Source organism: Sarcophilus harrisii, chromosome 1 (genome assembly GCF_902635505.1).
Source record: "Sarcophilus harrisii chromosome 1, mSarHar1.11, whole genome shotgun sequence".
Taxonomy (NCBI): domain Eukaryota; kingdom Metazoa; phylum Chordata; class Mammalia; order Dasyuromorphia; family Dasyuridae; genus Sarcophilus; species Sarcophilus harrisii.
In genome coordinates this window covers 214,182,500-214,203,931 of record NC_045426.1, presented here as the reverse complement: position 1 = coordinate 214,203,931, position 21,432 = coordinate 214,182,500, and the positions used below count along the sequence as shown (strand labels likewise).

The following is a 21,432-nucleotide window of genomic DNA, read 5'->3' as shown; positions in this document are numbered from 1 at the left end:
GAATTCAGAAGAACTGGATCCTGATTCTGTCATTTATTATCTGCATGACCTTGAGCACCCTGGGCATCCTAAAAGGAAAGAGCTGGACTAGAGCTGGGGCAGGGGAGGGGAGGAAGGAGGAAGGGAGGTTTAACCTGAGGTGCAAAAAACTTATTTTAAAAAATATACACCTATAGATTCCAGTTTAAAAGTCCTTAGTTCACACAATCTCACGGATCTATCAAGGATACAATAAGGTCTTTATCACGACTTTCCCAGGGGGACTATGATTCTAGGGAGCATGCTTCATTTTCCCCATCATACAATGGTTGCCGGACTGACCCGTATCTTTAACTGTAACAAAAATGTATATACATACACTATATATCATGTATATATGTATACATATATGCACATATATAAACTATTTCAAAATAATCGGTTTTCTTTGTAATCTTATATTTTACCTTATGCCAGTATATAAATCCCTACAGACTTTCTACACAACACTCTCTCACACACATATATTTATATATCTGCACATACATACATATATGGTGTGCATATATATATATTATTATTATTATTTCAATATATTTTCAATATATATTTCCAAGTATATAATATATATATTATTTCAATATATATTTGAATATTTTTCAATTTAATTTCAATATAATTGTTTCCTTCCTTTTTCACCAGATGACCAACGCAGACATGACACAAAAAAGCTTATGTATAAGGTCTGAGAAATAAGCAATCAGTTAACAAGCCTTCATTAAGCGCTTATTATGCGCCAGGTATCTTAGTAAGCATCGGTGACAGAAAGAAAGGAAAAGAAAAATACCCCCTTCTCAAGGAGCCCGTTTTCTAATGGAGAGACAACATAAATAACCATGTACCCTGCCCTCAAGGAGCTCACTTTTTAACCGGGCAGACATGTAAATTACTTTCTAATGCAAGATCAATAAAAAGTAGATCTAAATAATGATTTCATTTTGTCATCTACAGGCGCAGCACCTCATGGAAACTCTCCAGAGCAGGGAGGGGCTACAGGATGTTGTGGCTGCTGAGAGCATCGTTTTTATCTGTTCAATAATTCTCTTCATTCACAACATCACAGATATTTCATTTTATTTTTATTTAATATCCTTTTATTTACAAGTTATATGCATGGGTAACTTTACAGCATTAACAATTGCCAAACCTCTTGTTCCAATTTTTCCCCTCTTAGCCCCCACCCCCTCCCCCAGATGGCAGGATGACCATAGATGTTAAATATATTAAAATATAAATTTTTATATATATTTATATATATTATAATTATAATATATTATAATAAAAAATATAATATACAATAACTATATAATAAAATATATTATTATATAATAATAAAATATATTATTATATAATAATATAATATATATATTATATATAAAATATATAAATGTATACAATAAGTATACATGACCAAACCGTTATTTTGCTGTACAAAAAGAATCAGACTCTGAAATATTGTACAATTATCCTGTGAAAGAAATGAAAAATGCAGATGGGCAAAAATATAGGGATTGGGAATTCACAGGTATTTTATAAGTCTGTTAACCGAGGACCCCACGGGAGGGGGCTCGAGGTGGAGCGGGTCCGCCACACCCCCAGGGCGGCGCTGGGCGAAGGACTGGCAAGCTCCGCTTTGCGGGCTCCGCACCACTTCCCGCTGGTTCGGCCCCCAGCCCTTTCCGCCTCGTTGATTGGGTCCGGGACGTCAGGTGGGTGTCCGGCTGGAAGAGGATTGGCTGCAAGGAAAGGCTCCCTCCGTGACGCGGCTGTGCTTGCGGCCTGGGGTGGGCTGGGCCGGCCTGTTCCAGCGGAGGCGAGAGGGTCGGGGACAGAACCCCGGAAGCAGCCGCCGGTGCCCGTCTGCCGCGATGCCGCTGGAGCTGGAGCTGTGCCCCGGCCGCTGGGTCGGGGGCAGCCATCCGTGCTTCATCATTGCCGAGATCGGGCAGAACCACCAGGGCGATATGGACGTGGCCAAGCGCATGATCCGGATGGCGAAGGTAGCGGCTGGAGCGGGGCAGCCCCGGGCCCACAAGGAGACGGGGGGAGGGGGGGGGGCGGGGTTGGAGAGGCGGCTCTCTCGGCCCGGAGCAGGGCTTGGGAGGAAGCAGGGGAGGCGGGGAGCTCCCACAGCCCGTTGTATTCTATTTTTCGTGCACACACATTTAGTGTCGGTGTCACTCCTTTATTCACGGTGCCTTTAACCCGGCGTGGCTGTTTCTCTCTCCAGCGCGCGTTCTTTCGCTCCTCTCTCCGACCGCCGCTTTCCCCGCATCCGCGGGCGTGCGCTCTTTGGCGCTCTGGCGAAAGCCAGGGACGCCTCAGAGCAGCGCTCCCACCCACGTGAAACGACACACTCTGGAAGGCCGGAGGGACCGGGGCAGGCGGGGGAGGCGAGCGCCAGGGAAGAGCGAGGCGTCCCCCGTGAGCCGTTTCTCCGCTGTTTCTTGCAGGAGTGCGGCGCTGACTGCGCCAAATTTCAGAAGAGCGAGCTGGAGCACAAGTTCAACCGTCGGGCTCTGGAGCGCCCCTACACTTCCAAGCACTCCTGGGGGAAAACCTACGGGGAGCACAAGCGCTTCCTCGAATTCAGCCACGAGCAGTATCGGGAATTGCAGAAATACGCGGAGGAAGTGGGCATTTTCTTCACCGCCTCTGGCATGGATGAGGTAAAGCGGCAGCAAGGAGCCAGTTGCTAAATCTCCACCGGGACTTTTCTTTCAGCGTCTTAGTGATATAAGTCAAGGGAACACGTGCAGGTCGCTGGGTGTGGGGGGAAAGGGCAGGTTGGGCAGGAACAAATGTATTCTTATGTTGTATAGACGCTGCTCTGTCCAAAACCTCTGCTCAGTGGAAGTCATAGATGGGCCGACTCTGGGTGCTAGGAACCCATCAGCAAGCATCTCTTCTCAATAACATTGAGGCGTTCAGGAGGGAGTGGCCTTTAAGCCCAATTGATTATATACAAGTTTGCAGCCCTGCAATGGAAAGCATCCTGGGAGATTCCAACTAGAGCTACATCGGCTCAGGATCTGCCTCCTGGAGATGGGATGTACTTAATCTTTATTAGTTTATTAATACTAAATTAATTTTTATTTTATTGATATTAATAAAAATCTTTATTAATACTAAAAGGACTGGTAATAGGGGAAACAAATTTATGTAGTATAGATAATATAGATTATTGGACAGCCAGATGGCGTAGTGAATAGAGCACTGGGACCGGAATAAGGAAGATCTGAATTCAAATGTGGCCTCAAACACTTTTTAGTTGTAGGATCCTGTTTCCCTCCATTTCCTCATCTGTAAAAATGAGCTAGAATAAGGAAATGGCAGACTTCAGTGCTTTTCCAAGAAAACTCCAAATAGGCTCATGAAGAGTTGAACACGTCTGAAATAATATAACAACATCAACAATAATAGATGTAGTAATTCTGCTATCTCTATTTTCTATATGGAAAACACATACATATACATATATATGTGCAGAATAAAAGAGAGGGAAGTAGTTTATCTTCAGATTTGACCAATGTAAAGGTCAAAGGCTACAATAATAAATATGGTAATTCTGCTATCTCTATTTTCTTTATGGAAAATACACACATATACATATACACACACATATATATATATATATATATTCATTCTATATCAATTGATGAAGGGGTTGTTCATCAAAGCCTCCAGATAAATGTGTAAACTAACAGACAGGATTGAGTAATTTTTTTTAAAAGGCTATTGGAGTTAAGTGACCTAAGGATCACATAACTAGTAAGTGTTAAAGGTCTGAGACCACATTTGAATTCAAATTCTTCACTCCAGGGCCTCTGCTCTAATCTACTGCATCATCTAGCTGCTCCAAGACTGGGTAATTTTAATGACCAGTCTTGACTCTGAAGAAATAGTCACCTCTTCTTTTCATTAGAGAGGTGGGATACTGTAAGTATAGAATAATTGTTAAGAAGGTGGGGCTCTTGAGGATTCTGCAGAGTAAAAGAGAGGGAAGTAGTTTATCTTCAGATTTGACTGATGTAAATTAGGTCAAAGGCTTTTACTGTTATTTTTAAATTTTACTTTTTTTTTTTTTAACTATTTTTTGCTTTACTTTTAATTTTTTACTTTGCTATTTGCTATCTATTTAAAAAAAAAAAAAAAGTAAATTTAGGTACCAAAGAAGCCATACTTTCTACCTATGCCTTCTGTAGTTGAAATAGCCCAAGTCTCAAACTTTGAGATTTCACATCATAGACCAAATTCCTTATCCATCCCACGATTCTGTTCTGGTTGTTTGATTTTAAGGGATATCTGGATTTGGTTTAAAGTATTGAGAAGCCTCAGAATATCAGCTATCTCCATATTTCTATATAAGTATGGAAGCCCATTTGTAAACTAGATAAATGTTTTATAGGTCACTTAGTAGCAAATGAGGAAAAGAAAGGAAAATCCATCATGGACAAATCACGGGCTCTGGATTCATAGGAGCTGGGTTCACCTCCTGCTTTGGCATTTCATCATTTAGGTCCCAGATTCTTCAGTCATGACCCCATATAAGGTCTCCTAACTGAATTCAGGGGTTGCAAAATTTATGAGTTATTATCAGTAAATGTTTGATTTGTAAAAATTGCTTGGGTAAAAAGGAGTGGGAAAAATTTTAAGAAACCCTGATCTAGGTGACTTTGGGTAATTACTAGGCTTCTGTTAAATGAGAGGATTGAATTTAGAACTCCAGAAATTCTTGCAACTTTAAATCTGTAATCCTATAATACTCAAAGGGAACAATTAATTTGTATTAATAATCCGTGGCCTGTCTCTATAGGCCTAGAAATTCAGATGTTACCAGTGTTCTTTTAAGCCCAAGGGCTGTCATCCAGAGTTGAGGGAGCAGGTTTTTCAGGCCCATCTACTTATCAATCAGTGTACATTTATTAAGTACCTCAATTTCCTTTACGTCTGTAAAATGAGTTGGGGAAGGGAATGGCAAATCACTCCAACATCTTTGCCAAGAAAACTCCCAACTGGGATCATGACAGTGGCTTAATAGCAACAACATCCCTTTCCAAAAAGGGCAAAACACTCTATCCTCGGGGAGTGTGAAAACAAATGGGGGAGAAAACATGCAGACAACAATGTACAATTAAATTATAGATGGAGCAAATTGGGAATAATCAGAGGGAAGTCATTAAGGGAGATTAGGAAAGGCTTTCTGTAGGAGGATTTTGACTAGGATTTAAAGGAAGCCAGGAGAAGGGAGAACATTGCATCCTTGAGGAACAGCCAGAGAAAAATACCTAGAGCCAGCAGATATAGCATCTTGATTAAGAAATAGTAAGGAGAGCCAAGTCACTGCCTTGCAGAATATGTGGTAGTGAAGGGGGTACAACTTGTAGGGAAAATAAAGCAGTAATCCTAAGGTCCCCTAACCTTAAGAGTGCTGTTGTTCTAATTGTCAAGTCTTCTAAAGTCATCTGGCCTTAGGATAGTCCCAGAAAGTTTGCTGACTATCTGATAGATAATCTGATGTGATAACCAAATTCCTGAGACATGAATAGAGCACTCACTCACTCTGTACTATAATATTAACTTATCAGTGATTGAAAGAACCTGATCTCTCTGCCTTTTTCTATAGATTTGTCTTCTTGCTCCTGGTTCTTTGCTAAAATTCTTTTGGAATCTAGCCCACTTCAGTTGGCGTTCCAATTACATGAGACACCTCACAACACTGATCTGAGACCTCAACCTTTTGGAATCTCTTTCTGAACCTCAACAGGAGGGTGTAAGGTATAAGAAGACTGGAAAGGTAAAGGGAAGATTACCGGTTAGTTTCTAGAACCACAGACTCATTGATCTTATTGTAGAGCTTGAAGAGACTTTTCCATCATCTACTCTAGTCTCCTCGTTTTATAGATAAGAAACAGAATCCCAACAAAGGCTAATTGGGTCATAAATGTCCAGACTCTTCCTACCCTTTCCATCATTCCTTCCCATCTGTGTAATAAAATAACAATAATAGACAGCATTCATAAAAGCTCTTTCAGGTTTTCAAAGTGCTTTACAAATAATATCTCAAGTCATTATTTGGGTCCTGATTGGCTCTAGAATGAACATAAATAGTAATCATTTCTGTTTTGGACAGAAATCCTGAGGGTCTTCCCCTCCCAGATTAATTAATTAATTCATTTGTTTTTAGGTTCAATTCTTTTAGGCATCAATTCTTAATTGGACTCAATCACTGAATGGGTATTGCCTTGATCAAACTAAAACCTGTTAAAGACCTTAGCATAAAAAGGCCAAGGTCTCCTATTGCATCCAGGGCCATCTCCAGATCTATATCTGGCCACTGGACCCAGATGGCTCCAGAGGGGAACATGAGACAGGTGACCTTGCACAGCCCTCCCTCAAAGATCTCTCTCTTCATGAAGGTCATTCATTCATTCATTCTCTAGGTGCTCAGTCAGCACACAGCTTTTCCCCATCCCAGCTTGTTATTGTTGTTCACTTGTTTCAGTTGTATGTGACTTCTTCATGACCCTATTTGGGTTTTTCTTGGCAAAGATACTGGAGTAGTTGACCATTTTCTTTTCCAGTTCATTTTACAGATGAGGAAACAGGCAAACAAGATCACATGGCTAGTAAGCGTCTGAGGCTGGATTTGAATTCAGGTCTACTTGACTCCAGATCCAGCGCTCTATCCTGTGTTCTATTTGGCTGTCCCCCTTATCCCACATGCCCACCCGAGCATAATTCTTATTTTGACCATAGTTGCAGAATTGTGTTCAGTTATGGGCACTACAATTTAAGGATTTTGATACCTAGAGTAGGTCCAAAGGGGAACTATCAGTATGTTGAACCATTATTGCGTTCCTTTCATGTGATAATGATTTGAAGGAACTGGGGAAGGGAAGGTCTGGGAGGGGAAAACTTGATAGCTGTCTTTAGGATCTTCACTTGGAGCAGCGATTAGTCATCTCATTCTCTTTGCCATCAGAGGGCAGAACCAGGGACAGTGTGTGTGTAGAGGTTGCAAAAGAGGCAGATTTGCGCCTGGTGTTGAGAACAATGACCTAATAATTAGAATTGTCTAGGAGTGGAATGGCCTGCCTGGAGAGGTGACTGACTCCTCCCTGGAAGTTTTTAGTTGGAGGTTGGAAGACCACTTGCTAAATACATTATATAACTTAGACTAGATGGAGACTACGGTCCTTGCTACCCTCAAATTTTGTGATTCTGTGATTCCTTTTCCTTCTTTACAAAGCCTTTCTGTTTAAAAAAAAATCAAGATTTTAAACTATTTGATACATGCCATGGTGCCTGAGATCACAAAGAGTTGGACATGACAATGACTGAGCAATACAATTTAATTAATAATGATAATAATAACAGAAACAGCATTTCTCATAAAACTATATAAAACACTGTCTTACCCACATCTTTGTTCGTGGTCCACATATCTTATGCTCATTTGATCGATGAGGACACAGATTCAGATGAAAGTCGGATGAAATCACTTACCTCCAGTCAACAAATGCTTTCTAAACCTCTTCTCTGTATGGAGTGCTATAGTAGGAGTTAGGTAAGATTTAGCATGTAGATAAGACCAGATCCTTGCCTCCAGGAAGATAAAACCCACATAAAGTAAGTAGAGTACATAATATTACATGAAAAGTTCATTAGAGATTTGTAAACCAGAAATGTCCCCTCAGCTGGTGTGGCTGTACTTTGTCGCAATTCACACACATTGTAAAGATATATACCAACGCCAAGCAGAGGGATATTGGGGATTCTGTTGTCATCATTATGTTATGGTGTGATTTGGGGACCCTTGAAGGTAGTGGGTCCTGATTATATTTAATAACTGGGTTTCTGAGAGGAAATATATACGCAACATAAGTTTAATTTAAAATTAACCTTTTCTTCATCCCTTGCTTAAGTCATAGGCAATGAACAAAACAGTAAATCAAGCCCTCCTTTGTAGCATTTAGCAATTTCTAGAGTATAAATACTCCCATTGAAAATTTGACATTCTGTTGTCTCAGAATTTAGGTTAATGCCAGCATACTCCTGTCTTTGATTTACCACCTCAGCCCATTTCTTTTTTTTTGCTTCCTTTTATAACTATTCATGTAAGTCAGCATGATGTTGGAAAAGACATTCGAATATAAGAGCCTTTTATAGAAGAATTAAATCTTGTTGAGTGGGTTGGGCACAATTCTGTCAGTTCAGGGTTGTTCTGCCTTTATGTCCGCTTGGGCTATTTGCCAAGCTTCTACTTACTTCCTTGTCAGCCAACAAGCAATTATTGACCTTTCTACTCCCAACCCTACTGTTATATCCTGTTCCCTGGCTGCTTTTGCCAGTTAATTGCTTTTTTTTTTTTTTTTTTTTTTTTTTTTTTTTTTAAGTATTTATTTTTCCAAATACATGTAAAGATAGCTTTTGGTCCCTAGAAGATTTAGTTGAACCAGCAGTTCTCAAATATTTTGGTCTCAGAACTCCTTTATACTTTTAAATTTTATTTAGGACCCTTTTTTCCTTCTTCCAAAGAACTTTTGTTTATGTGGGTTATATTTAAAGATATTTACTAGTATCTAGTAAAGATACTAGAAACTAAAATGTCCTATTATCTTTATGAAAATAAAATTATTCCTTCCATATCACTGGAGTTGGGGGCATAGCTCCCTGGAAAATCTACCTAAAAATTTTTGGCCCTCCCTTCATACCAGAGAATTTTGAATTTTTTTTCTTTTCTTTTAGTAGGGATTTATAGTACTTTATTTTAAAATGTGGGCTAGTGTTTGGTCATAGGTTCTGTGTCATCTGTTGGCTTATTATGGGTCATCTGCAGCTTTATATATCGAAATGGCAATGGGGAAAGTTGCAGTGTAGAAGAGTTAACCATACTTTTGTAAAAGAATCTCAGGATCCACAAGCAGTGGATCAGAGAACAGATGTTAAATTTTCGGTGTGGGGCATTTATATTTCAGAAATTGGCAAATGCTATAAATCTGGTTTTGATTTATTGTATTGTTGGTTATCTAGAATTAATAAAGTGATGAAAAAAGTTAATAATTTAGATTAAATTTAAGTGAATTGTGCCTACATTTTCCCTGAAGAGAGACCCAATTATTAAAAAAAAAAATAACCAACACATCCTTACCCTTAGGGATTTCCAAATCACACTTTAAGAACTGCCAACTTTGACGATTTTGAATGTTATTTGAATGTTATTGAAGTTGTTATTGTTGTTGTTTGTCCTTTGTTCTCAGAGAATATCCTGACATGACATGCAAGTGAATTGGATTTAAGTGAGGGAAGCTGGGCAAGGTCACCTGCCTCAGTTTTCCCTTCGGAACCATCTGGGCCCTGTGGCCAGATATAGATCAGGACTACTGAAGATTGCCCTGGATGCAGAGTGAGATCTCGTTATTTATAAGCTAAGGTCTTCAACCGGTCTCAGTTTGACTGAGGCTGCACCCATTTAGTGATTGAGGCTAGGTAGCCACTGGGGCCAAGGATGTTCCCTTTAACCTAATCAATCAGTCAATCTAGGAGGAAAAGACTCTCAAGGTTTTTAGCTATAGTAAGGAGAAAGATCCCATTAAAGGGAAGATACTATGAGAGAAAGAGTCACAGTGGGCTTAGTCCTGAAAAGGACTAAGTGATTTGACAACACAGTCAATGTCTTCTTTCCTCTTCTCTCCCCTCTCATTCCTTCCTCCTCCTCTTTCTCCGCTTCCCCCTTTCCCTCTGCACATTCTTAGAACAGTATCCTTGTGCACCATTCCACATTATTCCTCCAGACTCCCAGCAAGGGGTGCTTGCAAAAATATCTTTGCCATGACAACAGTTATAATATCTCTGAAAGTATGCTGCTTCCAAGTTAAGGGAAAGAAATACTTAGGAAACTCTGTGCCTGAGTTTTTTGTGGACTTTTGGATGTCCATGACACTTATGGTTTTCCATTCTCTGTTTAATTGAGAAAAAAAAATTGGAATGATCTCTCTCTCCCTCTCTTCCTTTCTCCTTCCCTCCCTCCTTCCCTCTCCCTCTCCCATTTCCTCTCTCCCTCCCTGCCTCTTTGCCTTCCTGTCTGTCTGTCTGTCTCAGATCTATTGGGAACTGTGACATGGATCTTCTGTAGACATCTCAGACTCAACAAGTCCAGAACTGACCTCATTGTCACTTCCTAAAAAAACCCTTTTCTTTCTTAGAACTTGCCTCTTGCTATTAATAATAAAGCCCCTCCATCTTTCTGTTCACTCAAGTTCTTGGAACCCCTCAAGGCCCTCTCCATCTTTGCAGATGGGAGCTTCCTTGACTCCACCTCCAGGGCATATTCTTTGCCTTTGTTCCATTCCCACAAGTTTCCACACTGGTTCTGGACTTCTTGCTTGGACTAAGGCAGTATTCTCCTAATGCTCTCCCCTCCTTCACCTTCCTTCCCACGGCTGCCAGGGAGACTTTCCACTTGCCCAGGTCTAACCATGCCATTCTCCTTGCTCAGTAAATTCCAGTAGACCACCTAACGGTCTGGCTTCCAGCACATTACCTTCCAAACTGCTTGCTTGCCATTCTTCAAACACAGCATTCCATCTTCCATTTTCCGTGCCTTGCCCTCCTTCCCCTCAGGGCCTGGAATACACTTCCTTCTTACCCCTGTCCTACAGAATCCCGATCTCCCACATTTGGGGCAGGTTTGGGGCAGTGGGTAGAGCCCTGGGGCCAAATATGACCTCAGAAACTTCCTAGCTGTGTGACTCTTGGCAAGTCACTTAAACGCTGATTGGCTCAGTTTCTTCATCTGTGAAATGGAGAAAGTAATATCATCAATCTATCAGGATTTTTGTGAGGATCAAATGAGATAATTGTAAAGCACTTAGCACAGTGGCTGTCACAGATTAAGCGCTATATAAATATTACTTATAATTATTATATTTTTTATTATTACCAGTTTCCTTCAAAGCTCAACCCAAGTGACTCATTTAGTGGAATCCAATCTTGGTACTTTTAACCTCTGAAATTACTTTGTATATATTTTGTATTGAGTTTGGTGAATGATACTTTCCCCCAAAACAGTGTAAATTCCCTGTTGGCAAGGACCATTGTGCCTCTTGGTACAGTACTTATCTCATAATTGGTATTTAATAAATTCTTGTTGATTTTAAAAGGGAGAAATCCTCTGTATGTAACATGATAAAAATGTAAAGAAAGATGGATAGTTTAGTTCCAGAGTTGGTAGAAAAAAGGATAGGGGATGACCAGGAGCTATCTCAAACTGAAAAGTACCCCTACTTTTGATAAAATAACACTAAATCTTTTCAGTATGTATCTTCCATTTTGCTAGTACCTTTCTTTTGTTAATTATTTCCATTCATCTTGTCTTTATGATATTTGTAATTATTTGCATGGTTATTTTTTTCCCCCATTAGAGTGTCACTTCTTTGAGGGCAGACCCCATTCATTATTTTTTCTTTGTATCCCTGCCTGTTGACTCTTGAAACCTCTGAACCCCCCTACTTAGTTCCTATACCAGACAGAAGTTATTTCTAGAGTCCCAGAGTGTGTAGTTGGAAGAAATCTCAGAAATCATGTGTCCCAGGAATTCTTACCCTTTCTTGTGTCAGGGACTTCTCTGGCAGTAGGGGGAATCTTATGTATACCCTTCTAAGAATAATATTTCAGATGTATAAAGTAAAATATATAGGATTGTAAAGGAAATAGATTATATTGAAATGCAGTTATCAAAATAGTTAAAAACAAGGTGACAGACTCCCCTCCTTTTCTCCTCTCTTCCCTCCTCCCCATATTAAGAACTCTGATTGGGTCAACCACCTCATATAGAAGAAAAAAATCAGGACCCAGAGAAATTGGGGTGATGATCTGCCCAAGGTAATGGGAATTAATTAGGAAAATCCAAGTCATCATATCCTGGATTGGGCATTGATATCTGGGTTCAGATTTTGGCCCTGCCACTTACTACCTGGTTTGGCTGTAGAGAAGACATTTAACATCTGTGAATTTCAATAAAACAAGGAAATTGCATTAGATGATCTTCAAGGTTCTTTCCAGCTCTAAATCTTCCTGTGACTTTGAGGTTCAGGGTTGGGACAGTTTCCCTTTAAGGCACTAGGTGAGGTGTTTCCAGGTAGCCCAAGTTGTATCTATAAACTTATTTTTCCAAAAAGGCATTGCTGTACATGGAATGGAATAAGAAAACTTGTATTTATTATTACCATGGTAATAATAAATGGTGCTATGTAATTATAGTGCTAAATGTTGAGGATACAAATATAAAACTGAGACAGTCCCTATTTAAGAAAACTTATATTTTTGTCAGTGGAGTCAACACATTAGGAAGAGTCAGCTGGAGAGTAGATGGCAAGGATTATTGGTCCTTTAGGACCCAGCTTCTTAAATTGTGATTCATGACCCCATAGGATTTTATAACAACTGAAAGTTGTAAAATTACTATTTAATGTCAATAAATGTTTGATTTATATATCGATTTTACATACTTGGAGTTGCAAAAATTTCTGTCAAAAAAGTGATTGTGAGTGAAAAAAATTTAAGAAGCCTGGATCTAAGTGAACAATCAAGTAGGTGGCAAGGTGAGATTTAAAAAAAAATCTGGTCCAGGTATCCCCTTCCCCTAACATTGTTAATGTCCAGAAATTAATTCATTCTCTTCCCCTTCCCAGCTTTTCGGTTTCTGTTGATGGTACCACCATTCCCCCTCCTCTCTGACCCACACTCAGAATATTATTGGAATTATTCCCTCTTTAATAATTTATTATTTTTTGGATAGCACTAGCTTTTCCCCGTTTCCATGTTGATAACCTTCACACTGCAAAAATTCCCCTAAAATAAAAGACCAGTTGTGTCTCTGATGCAATGTCTGGCTTCCCATTGGCTTCTCAGGTCAGCTACATCCTTCGCTCGGCCTTCCATTCTTGACTTCCAACCTAACTTTCCAGCCTTTTTTCCCCTCTTCTTTTCCCATTCTGTATTCTTGCCAGACTGTTCTCCCCTCTTGTTACACAATGTCATTCTGTACTTTCTTGCCCTGAGGTATTGGTATCAATTGTTTTGTGTCTGAAATGTGATCCATTCTTCTACTTTTTGAAATGATGTTCTTCCTTCAGGGCTCAGATGCCATGTCTAGCATAAAAACTTTCCTGATGAAGAATAACTCTGAAAGTACCTATCAAATAAAACTTGAACTGTTATTATTGTGTTTTAGATGTATTCAAAAATGATTTATTCGCATTTGTTGTCAAAATAGGAAATTAAAGTAGGCTTTACAAATTGGGCAAATGATTATTTTTTAACCAGATAAAAATATTGTTCCACTTTTTTCTTTTATTCTGAACATAAAATCAGTTGGGGGAATCTTGTGCATACCCTTCTCAGAATAATATTTCTAAATGCATAAAATAAAATACATAGGATTGGAAAGGAAACGGATTATATTGAAATTTTCTTATACAATTTATGTAGAACATATAATAAGTTGGGTGTGTGATTTTCAAAGCTAACCTGTTCCTCTTTGATTCTTTCTAGTCTTTGTTCTATTTTTGGGGGGGAGGGAGATTCCCATTCTTAAGGTCCTTTGTCTCACCTAATTCCCCTTTCCATTAAAAAAAACAAACAAACCAACAAGACTTTGCAATCACTACGGATAATCCAAGCTAATTCCCATATTGACTATATCCAGAAGTGCAAGACCCATTCTGCATAGTGTGTCCATAACCTTTGTATCAGGAAGTGGACAGCATTATTCTTTCTCTGGGTGTGTGGTTGTTCATTGCATTGATAGCATTCTGAGACTTTCAGAGTGTTTATAAGTGTTATGTTCACTTGGCATTCATTCTTACGTGTCTTCCCAAGTTTCTCTGAAATGGTCACTTTCAACAAACTAGAGTATTTCAAAGAAAGCTGAACAATCATAAAATTTTGCAGAATATAACATGACATTGTACAACTACAGAATGTTATAAAGTTAATAACTTCAGTGATCCCTAAGTACTGTTAGGTTCAAATATAAACACTTTTGCCATTTAAAATAAGAAAGTGAGACTCTTGAGCGTGAACTGTATTTCTTTTTTATTTGCATCCCTAGCAGCTAGCACAGTGTTTTACATATAGTAAGTGTTTAATAAACACTTCATTCATCACAACTCTTCACAATCTAGTCCTTTCCTGTTTTTGCAGATTTCTTGTATATGTTATTGTTCCTGTTATGCTCTCTCTATAGTCTCGCCATACTGGTCAACTTGCTGTTATTGTCCCATCTCTATGACTTTGTTGGGAATGCCTTCTGCAGAACTTTACCATCTGCTTCTGAAATCCCTAATTTCCCTCAGGACCTACCTTCTGCATAAAGCCCTTTCTTGGTCTGTCCACCCCCAGAGACTAGTGCCTTCCCCTCCAAGGTTACAGTGTGTGTAGACATGTATAGGTACCTATGTAGACATGCATATACATAATATAGGTATATACCTATACATACATACATAGCAATATGTCTACATGCCCATGCATATATGTCATATGGGTACTTATTGCTTTGTGTGTAAATGTGTGCATATATACAATTCCATTATTATTTTTTTTTTATTCCATTATTTTTTTCTGCATTGAAGTAGTGGGTGAGCAGGAAAGTCTGTATACAGGTGTAGTACAGTGGAAAGGTAGCTTACTTTAGCATCAGATAATCTGGGTCTGCTGCTTAATTACAACTTTTTGTTAGATATATGCATGTATGTGTGTGTGTAAACATATAAATATAATATATAACACATAATGTTTATTATGTATAATATGTGTAACTAATTGAAGTATATTATGTATATAAATATATATTTATGTACCTATATATGTACATACTTTTCCAACTTATATGTACATGTAGTCTCATGTGCATGTATATATGTACGTACATAACTGTATGTGTATATATGTTTGTCTATTAGAATAAAAGCTTCTTGAGGACAGGGTCTGTTTTTGCTTTTTTGTTTTTGCCTTTTGTGTCCCTGGTACCTAATAAATGCATGCTGATTGAAAAGGTTGATATTTTGGATGGAGCTATAAACTATTTTGGTAGCGTCTTCCCAAGGAAGAACTGCCAAGAGAGATTGATAAAAACGTTCTCCTTGCCCCTTGCATAGTGTTGATATTAGCCTGATGTTTTACTAGAAACTGGGGGAAAGGCTTCCGAGACTGTCTGTGTTTGGGGCTTCTGTATGTCCTCCTGCCTGTCTGATTCTTGTGGGGTGGGCTTGCCGGGACCCCCTGAATCCTTGGGCCCTTATTCTCAGACCCTCAGAAGCCCCATCTTTTTCTCCTGCAAGTGAGTAGGTGGGTGAGTGTTAGAATCCTAGTGTTAACTCAGTGGAATTGATACTATGCTTATAGGTTCACACCTTAGAGCGAATCCTTATTAGGTGTAATTACTAGTTGGCAATACTGATAGAAACAATGCTTGTGTTCACACCTTTAGAGAGCTCTTATAATCAAGAAGTATTTAAGTACTCATTGGAGTTCACAAGTATGGGAGATTCACAAAGTTAACTTTGTAACTTTGTGAATTCACACCTCCCTTAATCCCTGCCTCCAGAAGGAGGAGTCAACTTTTGGGAGATCATGTATATAGAAGCTCTTAGAGTTTCAAGTTAGTTACTTCTGAACATTGCCAGGGGTTGGAGAGGAGCACTCTGGGAGGAAGCCCACAAGCCCACTCTTGGAGGTGGAATCAGATTCATTCCATCTTCCACCTTTGTGCTGGCTGGAGGCTGAAGAAAGCAGCGGCAAAGGACAAGCTGCAAGAGCTCTTGGAACCAAGCACAAAGATAGGCCTCTAAGGAAAAACTAACTGGGCTATTTTGGAGGAAGCAGTAAAAGATCTGAACTTTTAAAACCTGGCTGCATTTGGGGTGATTACTACTTGTTTATATATATTGTTTATTTCCCCAAGAAACCTGCTCCCAGAGAGAACCATTATATTAAAGAAGAAAAACACCACAGGTGAGCAGCAAGGTTGTACACAGAAGGCGGAGTGGAAATACGGCTTGCTTTGTTGTCAGAGTATCAGGGTATAAAACCAGAGTCTGCCTCACAATTGCTACTTTTGGGGCCTAGGTTTTCCCCATCTATAAAAAGGAGGGGCAATTAGATGGCACAGTGGATAGAACAGTGGCCCTGGAATCAGACCTCAGTTCAAATGTGACCTCAGATGTTTAACATTTCCTTGCTGTGTGACCCTGAGCAATTGCCTCAGCAGAAAATTATATATATATATATGCATATATACCAAATTCCTCATTTTAAATATATTATATATGTGTACCAGATTCCTTGTTTATATATATTATATATATGTGCCAAATTCCTTGTTTATATATATTACATGTGCAATATATATTAATATATACTTATATTTTATATGTTTTACATATATTTATATTATATATATATTTGTATTTATATATAAATAAATGAGTAATTTGGCTTTGCCAACTTCTGAGGCCCTTTGAGCTCTAAATGTTACTCCCAAGGTGCTTTTAATTTTTCTCTTCTGTTTTTATCAATACTCCTCTTTTATCTTGGTTATCTCAGTGGCTACTCTAGGGGCTGCCTTATTTTTCCATTTTCGTGTTCTCAATGCCCTGCACATACTTTGAGGATTTCTAATTTAATCAATATGGACCAGCCCCTTCCCTGAAGATCATATTAGTGGTACAGCAGAAAAGGTACTGGCTGTGCAGTCATGGCACCTGGGTTCAAATTTTGCCTCTGATATTTGTTACCATTGTGACCAGGTCACATTCTTTCACAGACCTCATTTTCCTCTTGTGGAAGGAGGTGGCTGGACTAGACAGTCTCTGAGGATCCTTTTAGCTTTCTCTGGATATAGCTGTTAGTCATTCAAGCATTGATTAAGCACCTACTGTGTGGCCACGGACTTGGGATACACAGAAAGACAACAACGAAAAAACCCAATTTCTGTCCTGAGGGGAGGTGACAGCCTGATGCTCAAGTGTCACTCATGTCATTAGCACTCTTCACAATCTAGTCTTTTCCAATTTTCCCAGATTCCTTGTATATGTTGTTGTTCCTTTCATGTTCTCTGTCATTAATTGGGCTTGTTATGGATCGCTGTTCCAATTTGGTGGTCTTTCCAGGGCACCTTATCTCACAGCAGGGGTTTTCATTCTAAGAGTGTGCGAGTCACACAGAGAGACACACACACACTCAGAGAGAGAGAGAGAGAGAGAGAAGGAGGGGAAGAAAGGGGGAAGAGGGAGAAAGACAGGGAGAAAGAGAGAGCATCTTACTTCACAGCAGAAGTTTGCATTCTAAGAAGAGTGTGTGAGTCACACAGAGAGACACATACACACTCAGAGAGAGAGAGAGAGAGAGAGAAGGAGGGGAAGAAAGGGGGAAGAGGGAGAAAGACAGGGAGAAAGAGAGAGCACCTTACTTCACAGCAGAAGTTTTCATTCTAAGAAGAGTGTGTGAGACACAGAGAGACACACACACACACACACACAGAGAAGGGGGGAAAGAGAGGGGGAAGAGGGAGAAAGACAGGGAGAGAGAGAGCACCTTACCTCACAGCAGAAGTTTTCATTCTAAGAAGAGTGTGTGAGACATATACACACACACATATGTATACATACAGAGAGACGGAGACAGAGAAACACAGATACAGAGAAGCAGAGAGAGGAAGAGAGACAAGAGAGAGAGAGAGAGGGAGAAGGAGGGAGGGAAGGAGAGAGAGAGGGCATCTTACCTCATAGCAAGGGTTTTCATTCTAAAAAGAGGTTTTCATATTTTTAATAAATACATATACACACGTAAACATACACAGATGTACATATACACACATAAATACCATACATATACATGCACGTAGTATACACACAGATACATATGCCCACCCATATGACTTAGTATATACATGCACATATATGTACATAGATACATTGCATCCGACATACACATGTGCACACACACCACATATGGATTGGTACAGTAATACACATGCACACAGACTCAATCCACATACAGTCATATGAATGCACATGCATGTGCATGCACACACACATATCACATATAGACCTGTATACACACACACACACACACACATATCTACATATCTTAAGAAAACCTTTGAATTTGCCATTGAGCTCTGTAATCCTGTGTTCCTATATTCACACCTGCTGCTTTAATTTTCTATCAGGTTGTTTCCCTGTGCCTTAATTTTGGGACAACATAATCATGCACATAGGTTATAAACAGCAAGGCTGTTAAGGCCTTGGGTTTTCTAGTTAATTGTGATTACCCTTGGTTATAGAAGCTGTCTTTGGCATCAGTTCCCTAAAAATCCACAAGATGGGGATGTTTCTCCATTAGAAATACAGATAATATCGCTATAAAGTGGATTTCTTTCAAAACAAGGAATTAGTTTTTCCTTTAGCTGAAAATAGTTGTCAGCAGTGTGTGTGGAGGGAGCAGTAAAAAAGGAGATTCTTTGTTTGCCCCATTGGCTACCTGGCTTTCATCACTGAATGGGAGCAGTCAAACAGACCTGTGGAAGACCTTGGCTTAAAAAGGCTGAAGGTCTCCTAGTACAACCTGGGCCATCTCCAGTTGTCCTGATCTACATGTGGTCACTGGATCCAGGTGGCTTTGGAGGGGAACATAAGGCAGCCCTCTTTCACTAAAATCCAACTCACTTGCATGTCATGGTCCTTAGGAAAAAATGAAAGATAAATGACAAAAACAATGTATGTGTGTGTTCTTGCCTTAGTTTCATACCCATTCAGTTTAATGAAGATTTATTAATCACTCTTGCCTCCCAGCACTTGCTATATGTGCAAATTAGTTAAAAGGAAGTATTACTAAAGAGAAATATTTTCCAAACTGTAGCAGCCACGACCATCATTCTACAAGGCCTCAGTGAAATCCAGCTGAGGAATGGTGTTTATTGTTTATTGTACTTTAAAAATAAAATATAGTTTACAAATTAAATTATAGAAATACTTAAGAAAACATTTTTTTAAAGTCCAAGGTAATGGCTCTAAGGTTAAAAAGCCCTTATCCAGAGCAAACTTCTTATTTTGACAGATGGCCCCGTTCTTATCAGGATTAAGGTTCTGTATGGATCATAACCTCCTGTGTAGAGAAGAAATCTCAAACAACTCTCTTTTCTGTTTTGTAGATGGCGGTTGAGTTTCTGGATGAATTGAACGTTCCATTTTTCAAAGTTGGTTCTGGAGACACTAACAATTTTCCCTATTTGGAAAAGGCGGCCAAGAAAGGTGAGTATTTGTTTAATTTGCTCTCTTCCCAAGAAGTCTTTTTGTGGTAGCAAATATGAAGGCTAACTTTAGAGACCTCATCTTAATCATTGAAGTGTTTCTACCTCTCACATTTGGTTAAAAAACAGCTGAAAATAGTGCAGGGGGAAGGGAAACATTGCATTGGTGAGAACTACTTTCTGGATCGCTGATCCTGAGCAAATCACTTCTCTGGGGCTCCATTTCCTAATCTGGGAAATGGAAATAATGGAGACAGCCTGGAACAGCAAATAGCAAAAAACACTGTGTGGCTCTGAGGTTTAAGAGAACTTGGGTTCATATCTCCCCTCTGCCATTAACTAGGTAACTTTGGGTAAGTCCTATGTTTCCCAGGGCCTTAGTTCCCTTATCTGTAAAATGAGGATTTGGACTAATAATGGTTTCTAAGGGCCTTTCTCCCTCTAGATTGAGGATCAGATGAGATAGTGTGCACAAAATAAAAATGTAAACACAAATGTTACTTTTTATTCATTTAGAGGAAAGAAACTAGGGGTAAGCTATATATTTTTCTTTAAAAAAAACCAACATGGAAAACCATTTTGTGTAGAGATAATTTTCAGATTTTAAATGAGGGATGATGTCAGATCGTATTCAGAGGACTAGCTTGGGAGTCAGGAAGAGCTGGGGTTAAGTACTGATTCTTGACATATCCTACCTTGGAGACTGGGGAGACATCTTATGCTTTAGGCACCAAGCTTCTTAAATTGTGGGTCCTGAATATGGGAGTCATGAAATTATGATTTATTATAAGTAAATATTTGATTTGTATACCTCTTTTACATAGCTATATGCCTGGGGTCATATAAATATTTCTTGGGCAAAAAGGAGTTTAGGCAACACATTATAAACCACAGGTAGGGAGTTTCCACGCAAGAAATTTGTCCATCAGTGAAAGCACAGGTCTATTATTTATGCACCTCTTCTACCCTCACCCCCCATGAGGAGAAAGTGCTGACCATTCTGTTCTGCTATGGAATTTCAACTTTGATTAAGAGAAAAATGTCTGGAAAATCTGCATTCCCTAACAAAATAGGATTGACACAAGTAATGAAATTGGAGAAGAGTGACCTCATTGGTAATTCTGTTGATTAGGACGTCCAATGGTTATTTCCAGTGGTATGCAGTCCATGGACACAATGAAGCAAGTCTACAACATTGTGAAACCTATAAACCCAAATTTCTGCATTCTGCAGTGCACAAGTGCCTATCCACTACTCCCTGAAGATGTCAACCTCCGTGTAATTACGGTGAGTAATGGATCCAGGTTATCTTATCATATCCTTTCCAGTGGTAGGCATAGGATTTTGTGTGCATAAAATGCTAATTCACTGTCTGAATGTAATGAGGTCTAAGACCTACCAAGATTTTCCAACAAATTGACCACTTCAAAATAAATGTAACAAGATGCATTCCTGCGTATTTAAATTTGAAATTTAATCTTAATGTTTGCTATCGATTTCCATGATCAGATTGAATACAGGTATCACCATTAATTATTACTGTGGTTGAAAACTTTGTTTTTGTCCTGTAATGAATATATATCACAGTTTTAGAAGGTTTACTCCATTCCTATTTCTTATCACGCATATCTCTGAGTTAATTTTCCTTCAGTTATTAAAGTTGCTGAAATAATGCCTACTGATAACTGAAAACTTGAAGAGTAGAGCAATTTAGTTTTAGGACATTATCTTAAACTAGGAAAAGTTTTTCTTTGTTTTATTTATTTAAGTTTTTATTAATCTCTTCTGTTTTCATTTCTAAAAGTCTCTCCCTTTTCTTCTTCAGATATTTCTCTGAATTGACATTCGTTATTTGTTACTGTAATAAAGGCATAACATCCATGTGCCATTCCTTAGGTAATGGGGATCTACTTTGTTTCCAGTTTTTTGCTACTACCAAAAATACTATAAATACTTTGATATCTATAAAGTCTTACTTTTTCTTTTTGACTTCCTTGGTGTACATGCTTTGCAAAGGAATCTTTGGGTCAAAGAGTACAGATGTTATAGGCTCTGGAAAAGTCTCTTTTAAAAAT

General features: G+C 39.0%; 1 protein-coding gene across 1 annotated transcript in view; it reads left to right on the top strand.

The window, feature by feature from the left end:
• The first annotated feature begins 1,804 nt into the window (after positions 1 to 1,804).
• Positions 1,805 to 21,432, top strand: part of NANS (N-acetylneuraminate synthase) — a 28,310-nt gene continuing 8,682 nt past the window's right edge. Inside the window, exons 1-4 of the mRNA XM_031969303.1 lie at positions 1,805 to 2,039; positions 2,493 to 2,708; positions 19,259 to 19,358; positions 20,490 to 20,644. Of these exons, the coding sequence (XP_031825163.1) occupies positions 1,908 to 2,039; positions 2,493 to 2,708; positions 19,259 to 19,358; positions 20,490 to 20,644 (603 nt within the window). The 5' untranslated portion in view covers positions 1,805 to 1,907. The remainder of the gene's footprint in view (positions 2,040 to 2,492; positions 2,709 to 19,258; positions 19,359 to 20,489; positions 20,645 to 21,432) is intronic.